Source organism: Aptenodytes forsteri, unplaced genomic scaffold (assembly GCF_000699145.1).
Source record: "Aptenodytes forsteri isolate BGI_AS27 unplaced genomic scaffold, ASM69914v1 Scaffold65, whole genome shotgun sequence".
Lineage (NCBI taxonomy): Eukaryota > Metazoa > Chordata > Aves > Sphenisciformes > Spheniscidae > Aptenodytes > Aptenodytes forsteri.
The window spans coordinates 7128427-7137874 of record NW_008795127.1 but is presented as its reverse complement, the minus strand read 5'-3'; the positions used below and the strand labels follow the sequence as shown (position 1 = coordinate 7137874).

At 40.4% G+C, this 9448-nt stretch overlaps 1 protein-coding gene across 1 annotated transcript in view; it reads left to right on the top strand.

Annotated features, from left to right (window-relative positions):
- Positions 1–9448, top strand: part of KIAA1211 (KIAA1211 ortholog) — a 43332-nt gene that overhangs the window by 16130 nt on the left and 17754 nt on the right. Inside the window, 1 exon segment of the mRNA XM_019471553.1 lies at positions 850–985. Coding sequence (XP_019327098.1) covers positions 866–985 — 120 coding nt within the window. The 5' untranslated portion in view covers positions 850–865.

The window sequence follows — 9448 nt, the reverse complement described above, 5'->3', positions numbered from 1 at the left end:
ATGCCCCCAAACCCCAAAGCAACAACCTCCAAACCTTTTTTTTTAATTCTCAGTTTTCTTGATGAGCCTTTAAAATCTCCAGTAACTTAAACCACTTTTTGTTTAATCCCTTTGCCCATGGATTTAGAGCAGCCATATAAGTAGGTCGTTCGTGACGCACTCTCCTCCTTGGCATCGGTATCTAGTTTAACAGTAACACATGAGCATCTCTCTCTGTTTGTTACTAATCAAACCCACACGGGATGGTGTAATAAGCTTCGTATCAATTCGGGGGGTTGATGATAACATTTTATTGTCAGTGTGATCATACTCGTGGTGATAGGAACAGCTAAGTAATCAGCCAAACAAGGTAGCTCTTTAGAAGTAGGTTACTAGAGTGTTTTACCCCTTTTTGTGTTATAGTGCTACCTTTGCTTGGGACCTGCTGTTTTTCTTTGACTAAGCATGACAGCAGGTCCCAAGCATTGGGACTAAGCACAAATGCAGGCTTTCTGAAAGATGCAGCATGGTCATGTATGCATCACCATCATCATCTACCCTGTATCCTAAAAGTAACATTTAGATTTGACACTTCTAAGGAAAATTGATTGACCTTCTCAACATGCCTATTAAAAACATCCCTCTCTATGTCCTTCCAAGGAGGAAAACTGTACGTGAAGGAATCGTGTACCTCCGTTAAACTTTTGATAGCAGAAAATGTTTGAATACCCCTCTTCTGAGAATGTTCAAAGCTTTTCTGTAGAAGGCAAGGGGGAGGGAAAATCTCTACAACAGAGCAGCTATGATATGAAGGGTCACTCTCATAAATTAATTGCTGTGCTTATTTATTTTTTAACTGTTTTTTTCCAGGTCCTCCCATTATTCTATGGGCAGTCGAGCTTTTTCCCATGACAGTATTTTTATACCTGATGGGAGAACAGAAAGTGAACAGGCCATCCAAGCAATGTCACAGGAGAACGTTTTAGGAAAAGTCAAAACTCTTCAGGTAAGAAATTGTAAGTGGGAAAAATATTTAAAATGTGTGGAAAATGGTCTCCAGAATGTGTTAAATGTGGATAAAGGTGAGTTGCTTTTTCAATAGCCTTGGGGCAGTTTCTCAACCATGTAAGTCATCTGGCCAAAAGCCCTGTAAATAATTCGGATAATCTGCAGAAGATCTAGGTTTTGATCTTGAAAGGTACGGCAGTGATGCTGCAAGCAAATCTGCAGAAATGTCTGCATCTTGTGGAACTCATTTGAATTGAACTCATGGTTTTGGCATATCCTGATCTGTATGCCTGGGACCTACAGGTGTGGTACTGAGTGAAAAAATGAGGTGCTGTTGGTGGCAGGGAACAGCATGCAGAGTGAGACTTCTTTGCAAAGCCGATTTAATTATCCTTTTATACATACTACCTTTTTTTTTCTCCTTCTTTTTTTCCCTGTCCTTTCAATGGTTCTCATGAAAGGTGGATTTGTTTATCTCTCCAAAGCAAACAGCGCATAAGTAACTACATAAACAACACATTTGGGTATTTGCTTCTAAAGAGCTTTACATGACCTGCTTTCCCTTCTTTTCCAGAACTCTGTCCCATTAGTGCTCGAACTAATTTTTTGCTTTACTTCTTGTACATCTGTAAGATTCCCAGCTCTATGGCTATCTAGACCTTGAAAGAGCTGTCCTTCAGAAGCACGTTTCAGTTTATTGCTGAGGATGCTGACATGTCCTGTCAAAATGCTGATAAATTTTTAATGCTGTGTAGGTGCCGTTACTCTGCAGCTGACTAGTAAAATACCATTTATTTCTTTTACCTCCAAAGTCCACCTGCAGTCCATCTTTTCTGGTGAGTGAGAGATCATGCACAGTAGACAGATCTGACATTCAGGATGAAATTGTTCCTTCTTCCTGCATGGTGCTGTCAGCAGACAGAGCACCTGAATGGTGTTGGCTGTGCTGACTGTGGATGAACTTTGAAGTCAAAACCACACTAGGACAGCTCCAATTTCTCTGTGCTGTTTTTTCAGCTTAAATTTCCCTGGGTCAGGTAGATTCAACACATGCTACTTTCCAGCCTAGAAACCATTGTATTTTAAATGACTGCTGACTCTGGACAAAGATGTGAGGTAGTTGGACCTGTCTTGCAGAATGTTTGAGTGTCCTTTGGATACAAAGCTCACTGACTTCTGCAGGGAGCTGTGCCCTCCCTATCTGTTGGATCTCATCTTGGTTTCAGTACGTTAGCTTTTCTCTGAATACCTTTTCACTTTGCAGGAGTGGCTTCTCCTATTTCCAAACTCACCTTAAGTTTCCAGTGGAAATTATTGCCTCCACTAAACTCAGAGACATGATAAAAAGTACAGTTACTGAAGTTGCTAACAACCATCTTCAGTAAGCTGATGGTAACTCAAGAAAATTAAAGCAAAAATAATCACCCTTGAAAGTCACAAAATAAATAGCCAGTGATACGCTCTTGCTCGTGTGAACTTTGCATGAGTCTTTTTTGGTGTGGTTACTTCCATGTATTTTAAGGGGCAGCATTGTTTCAGCTGCTTGATGTCAAAAGTGTGCTTACCTTTTTATTTAAAATTGAAGGACAGTAGTTCATTTTTATCATTTTAATATAGCTGCAACCCAGCCTGTAACAACATCCCCGATTCAGCTTTTCCCACTCTACAGATGATGGTGATATCCAGAGCAACCCATTCAATCAGAAAGCAAATGCATAATAGATTGTAAATGACACTTTCAACTATTTACATATTTACACAGAAGTTATATATTAATCTAAATGTACATGGATTTTTTTCATAACCCCATGGAAAGGCTCCTTATAACAAGCCCGGGGGCCATCTCTTGTATCTGCAAAACCTGCTGCCCAGCACATAACTGTCCCCATTTCCCTAGCCATGATTTCTGCAACTGTTCCCTGAGTTTTAGGACAAGATCATGCCAAAATCCCATTGCACATTTTTAGGTTGACCTTAGAGTTGAGTTCCAGGATCTGACCAGTTATTTGGATATCGTTCCTGTCTGAAGGTTTTATGCATTCCATACCCTATCCTTTTTTCCTGCTGTAGTATTCTAAAAGGAGACTGCTCGCTGCGTGATTTTGCAGTCACAGAAAACACTTGGTCTCCAGTTATCAGAAGCTTGTGTCTACTTTGAAGTCCCTTTCTGCAAGCTCACTCCCACTGGGAACATCTGTATTTCTTCAAGTGGTGGAACAAGAGGAGACAGTCATCTCTTCTGAAGAGCGCTCCACTCCTTAAAACCAATTCTGTGGCCAGTTCCTGGTAGAGTCATTGCTATGCCACCAGCATTACTGTGATTTTGCCCAGGCTTGTATGTCACGGTGGAAGCACAGCATTTCCAGTTTCCAGTTGCCTGGCAAGGTGCTCCTCAGTAAAGAAGTGTTGCCAGGATTCAGTGCCCTGTGCTGGCTCCGAACTCGCTGTATTCCATACGGAGATCAAAAGCTCTGCAGATTTTAACCTTTTTCAGGATTTTTTTGGAGGTGGTACAATGAACATTCCTGGAAAACTTAAATCTTTTTTGGAAGAGGCACTGTGCTTACAAGCCCAACTGATAGCATGGTGAAAAGGGTTTTGAAATCAGAATAGAAATGCAAGCCATTTAATACTGACGGTGCTGGATCTCATTCTGCTGACCACCAAAGTCGTTCCCCCTTCTCACCTTGCATTTCTGCTGACTTTGGAGTGTTGATGAACCCACAAAAAATGTTGTGTAATGGTGCAAAACTCTGTAGCAGTCTGGGCAGCTGGCCAGCGTATGCACTGATTCAGCTTCTTATTGTAGGAATTCTCTCTTTCTGATTATGTGTGCAAGGTAAATTAGTTCTTTATGGAATAGCTCTCATTTCTTTTTATTGATCGGCAGCATTCATCTTATCAGGCTTTCTGTAAATGGATTTGGTCATGTTCAAAGGTTTTAGCACGTGCTTTGTTAACCTCCAATAGCCTTTGTGTATCCTGGAGTTATTTTGTGTTGGCTCAAGCCATCTGCTGTTGTAAAAGCAGTCTTTTCCTTGTCCTTTGGATCTGCTGAGATTTATCATTACCTAGCTTTTAAAATCCAGTGTAGAAAGCCAGCCTGAACCTGCTCCCACAAAGAGATGGTACCCAGGCACTGGTACTCTTAATGCTGAACTCAGTTTCTGGGGATCTGGTGCTTTACTTCTCATACTGGTGCATTCTCTGGTGCTTTTACTTCTCATACAGGACTGTGAATGAGACACAAGGAATTTTTAAAATCTAAATCTAGCAGTGTGTCAGAACAAACCTAAAAGAAACTCTGGGAGCTTGTTTTTACATCCTTCCCTTTCCTAAGTTAGTGCGGGTTTTTTCTTGCATCAAAGTGTGTTAGATCCACTTCCTCACATTTTGCAGCTGTGACTTTTCTTCCTACTACTGATGTTTGCCAGAAATGGTCAGCAAATGAACAGGAGACAGTTTTTGTTTCAGACCCACCAAAACTGTAGCAAGTAAAACGGAAACTTGTTTTGAGCGTTAGTATCTTGATGTGTCTAAGCCATTATCTCCCTTTTGCTGTGACAATACCGTGGTGTGGCACCGCTGCTGCCTCTGGAGGCAGGAGGACAGCTTGTTCTCCGCCTCTTGCCTTCACTGAAAGTATCTCAGGTCATCTGCCATCCATGAGGCTGTGGCAGTCAGCTGCAAGAAATATTAAAGTTTGACTATGGCCTGTGGCTTATTGCATTTAGGAACTACTGGGCTACATCTTTTCTGTTTCATGTGACCACCCTCCGCCTCTTGCCTTCACTGAAAGTATCTCAGGTCATCTGCCATCCATGAGGCTGTGGCAGTCAGCTGCAAGAAATATTAAAGTTTGACTATGGCCTGTGGCTTATTGCATTTAGGAACTCTGGGCTATATCTTTTCTGTTTCATGTGACCACGTGGTTTAAAACAAACAAACCCTCTGCTCTGTAAATGTAAAACACCTGGCCTGTGGCTTATTGCATTTAGGAACTACTGGGCTACATCTTTTCTGTTTCATGTGACCACGTGGTTTAAAACAAACAAACCCTCTGCTCTGTAAATTTGTAAAACACCCATTTATTACACAGATATTAATTATGTTCAAACATGTCTTGGGAATCCAGACTTCTTGGTCAAATTCTAAAGGACCACTTTTTAAATGCACATTTCCCTGGCTTTGTAATGACGAATGTTCCCAATCATTTTCTTCCTGTCAGACCTAATGACTGTTCAGTTTTGGATCCCATTTCTTTTAATCATTAACATATCTTAGCTAACGATCAAGCTGCTGCTTCCCCTACTGTGCATTGCACATCTGTATTCTACCAGTCATTCCCATTGTTGTTTCTGTTTGATATTGCCCAGATCTCAACAAGGCTACAAAGTCTTTTGCTAAACCTCAAAGCTGTTATCTTTTAACTTGATGCTCTGCATTTTATAGAATTGGGAGTGAATTTTCACTGCATGATTGCCCAGCTTTGTATTTCTTACAATTCATTTCTCTGTTGCCAATATTTTCTAGTGCCACCGCAGCCTAATTGTTTTCTTCACATTTGACAATTGTTTTCACTTCATAAACTGAATTTATCATTTTTTTCTTAATCATTCTAGCATTTCTGGGGCAGACCCCCTTTTTCCTATGATCATATTAAGCCCTGGAAATGAGCTTCCATTTTCCTTGCTCACATGTGCTTTGCTTTTGGCAGTCTGCAAAGAGAGACTCGGGTGACAAATGCCACAGATCCTGCATCTTCAGGCTTCTTCAGAAAGTCTTGCTCTTAACACGTGAACATCAGTAAGTGGTCCATTGCCACTGTATACCGAAATCTTCATTTGCATCTGGATTTGCTGCAAATACATGTCTCTAGAGATCCATATACAGTTTGCTAGAGATCCATATACAGTTTGCTTATTCACCATTCTTCTATTGTGGACTCTCTCAAAACCTTTCTTGAGGTGTAGTGCCCCAAACCACATGCTGCTCCAGCAATGGAGCGTGGAATAGTTCCCTCCCTGCATCTTATATCCAAAACACCAATACTTCTTATTTTCCTCCTTTTCAGTAAGTTTACATGTTAATTTTACATCTAGTTTACTTTCTAAAGCCTCCAGCTGTAGCAATATAACTTCTCACATGATGCTTTCCAGTTTATTCTCTCTCTCTGATTTAAAGGAAAAAAACCAAACATTGCTTATGTGGGGTGTTTTGCTTGTTTAGATACGCTGCAGATTTTCCTGTTTGGATAAAGAAGTGGACTCACTTCCATAGAAAGAACAGTTAGGTAAACGGTCTTTTCAGCCTAGAAAAGAAATTATAAGAGAGAGAATATGATAGACTTGCATGAAATCATGAGTGGAATTGAGAAGATTAATAGAGGACAATTATTCAGTCTTTCACAGCATGAGAACACATGAGCATCAGTTGAAACTAGTAACACTTTCAAACCAAAACAGATATTTCTTTATGCATAGTTGGACTGTAGAACTCATTGTCATACAGCACTGTTATTTGTGAAATATTTATAAAAGTTCAAAGAGCAATGAAACAAATTCATAAAAGAAAAGTTCCCAACTGGCTGTTGACTCCAAAAGTCCTCAGATACCACAAATCATTGGAGCGTTTACAAGGAAAATCTCAGTGCGGGCTCGCCCTGTTCTTATATATTCCCAAGGCATTTGATTTTTGGGTCACTGTGAGAGACTGTACAGGATCAAGTGGAATTTCAATAGTATGGCTCTTCCCAGGAAAAGTATTATTGATTAAGTCATTATTTCACAATTATATATAACTAGAAAACATGATTTCCTTTATTTATATATCTGGGCATTGCAAACAGACATGAAAAATAGGTATTTGAGTTGAAGGCAAAATATGACCAGCATTTCTTGTAAGACTTGCTTGAATGGAATCAGCTGAAACAGTACGCTCTGTTTTAATGATTTTTAACTGAACAGAGTAAGCAGCTCAGTGGATCCGGTTTTGGATTCACTCCAGGCATGGAGCCATAAGAATGATATGGCTTCAGGGGGCTGAATCCAACAGGCATGCAAGCAGGCATGTACGCAGAAGAGGAGCCAAATGGAGTGAAAGATGTACAGCCTGATCTGGGCTCTCTGCCGGTTAATATGGAAAGTTTGTTCTGTGGCATTTCCTATGCAAACACAAAGAGTGCTTTGAAAGTCTAAGCTTTTTAATTTGCTGCAGGTGCCAACCAATGCAGAGCAATTTAACTTAGGAGTTTTATTTCTGAAGTTATTAACAGTAAGCTGGTGTAAAGATGTCAGTTAAATAGTATCACATTTTAGCAAATTATTTTGCGTTGAATGAAAGTGGGCCTGTGTCATGGTCCAGTTACTGAGGACGATTTTAAAAATTGGATGAGTGCAAACTTTTTTTTTAAAAAATTCCCAGTATTTCTTTGCCTTTATTGGATGTGCAGCCCTGCCCCTCACCTCACGCTGAATGGCACCGCACCAATAGCCACCCGGGTTGGGTGTGAATAGGCAAACTCTCATGCACCTCTTGAATCTCATAGAAAAAAATTCAGGGATGAGGTAAACCTGGTCTGGAGCACAGCTTGATGATCCCATTCTGAAGCTCCCCTGTATGTGTGGTCCCTCCAGCTGCTGTTTCATGGTATAATTGTCATATGTGGTAGCCATGCTGTTTTGGTGCTGAGAATGGTTTGTAAGTCCTGTGGAAAAATCTGTCCACTGGCTACAAACTGAGGGACTGGGACAGCACATTGGAGTTGATAAGGCTGGAAGTGGACGGTGCAGGCAGGAAACGTTCATCTCTTTCCTTCTGCTTCTAGCTGACAGCTAGATTTTGGAGCAGGATGGTGATTTCTTGCTGCTAAATTACAAGCCTTCTTGCACAAACCAAAAGAGACCAGGTTCGTTTAACTGAGATCAATATGCATCTATGGAGATTTCCAAAAGGGTATTTAAACACCCTGTGCATGACTCTGCAATGGTAGAAGAACAAAATGTCATGCCTGCAACTTTCAATGGCCGGGGTTGCAAACAGTCCTCCTTAGGTAACCATCATCTACATGCTGTCAGCACAGGGAATTCTCAAGTACAGAGGATTTATAGTTTTGTGTTCAGAAATATATGTCTAAACACTGAAACTTTAGAGAAATTTAAAGCAGATGCTCCTTTTCAGGGAATATGGCCTCTTCTCAATGGCCTTGCAGCTTAAATTGATGTATCTCTCCATCTCTGGGTTGGACTGTGTGTGTTCTTCCAAGTAAAAGTTGTGAGGTTTTTCTTTTCTTTCAGGGATGATGCATTTTTAGGGTTTTTATGATTGACCAGGTAGAAAATGTATCTGTACGAATTTTTTTGAGAGAGTATAATTGCACTGTAGTTACAGTATAAGCATGTTTTAAAAAAGAACAAGGAGCAGGTTTTACATTGCTCTTTGAAAGCAGTAAGAATTAATTTGCTCAGCGGTAACAATAAGCTATTTGAGATTTTGACATTTGGTATTCAGCATCAGCTTTGGAGATCAGAATGCACTGAAAGGAACTGGCCAATGGAAAACTATTAGTGGCATTCATTTAAGCTAAATTTGTTTAAAAATTTCAATAAATAAATAATACAGAAAAGAGCCTTCTGTCCTGGAAGGAATGTGAGGGCTACTAGAGTTTCTACTTCAATATTCAAACTAATTTATGCAAGTCTGAGCAAATAAACTTTTAAAACTTTGAAGTAATTAAAAAAACCACCTGTGTACAGTCCATAAATATTGAGGATACTCTATTTCCTGGAAATATCAGGAAAATAACATTTTAAACTTTTATATATACAAATACACATTTTTACGGCAGAGCCCTCAAGCATCCTTGATGACAATTAAAAAGGCCATTCTTTTTAAAGCACAGACCATTCTCCACAGTAGCTCCATCACCACACAACTCCCACTGTGCATTGCACACATGGCAGATCAAGAACTTGATGAGAAGATCAAGAGAATAACACACCATCCCTTCCTCCAAAACACATTATAAGCAATACGTACATGCGTGCATGTTCTCCCCATGGAACAGATGCACAAATCCTTAGTTTCTTGGGTAGTTGCTCAGGTAATGCTGAGAGTTCCAGCTTTCTGCCTGGGAGAATTATTTGTCTAGGCATATGGCTTTTATCATAGAATCATAGAATAGTTTGGGTTGGAAGGGACCTCTAAAGGTCATCTAGTCCAACCCCCCTGCAATAAGCAGGGACATCTTCAACTAGATCAGGTTGCTCAGAGCCCCGTCCAACCTGACCGTGAATGTTTCCAGCAATGGGGCATCCACCACCTCTCTGGGCAACCTGTGCCAGTGTGTCACCACCCTCAGCGTAAAAAATTTCTTCCTTCTATCTAGTCTAAATCTACCCCCCTTTAGTTTAAAGCCATTCCCCCTTGTCCTGTCACAACAGGCCGTGCTAAAAAGTCTGCC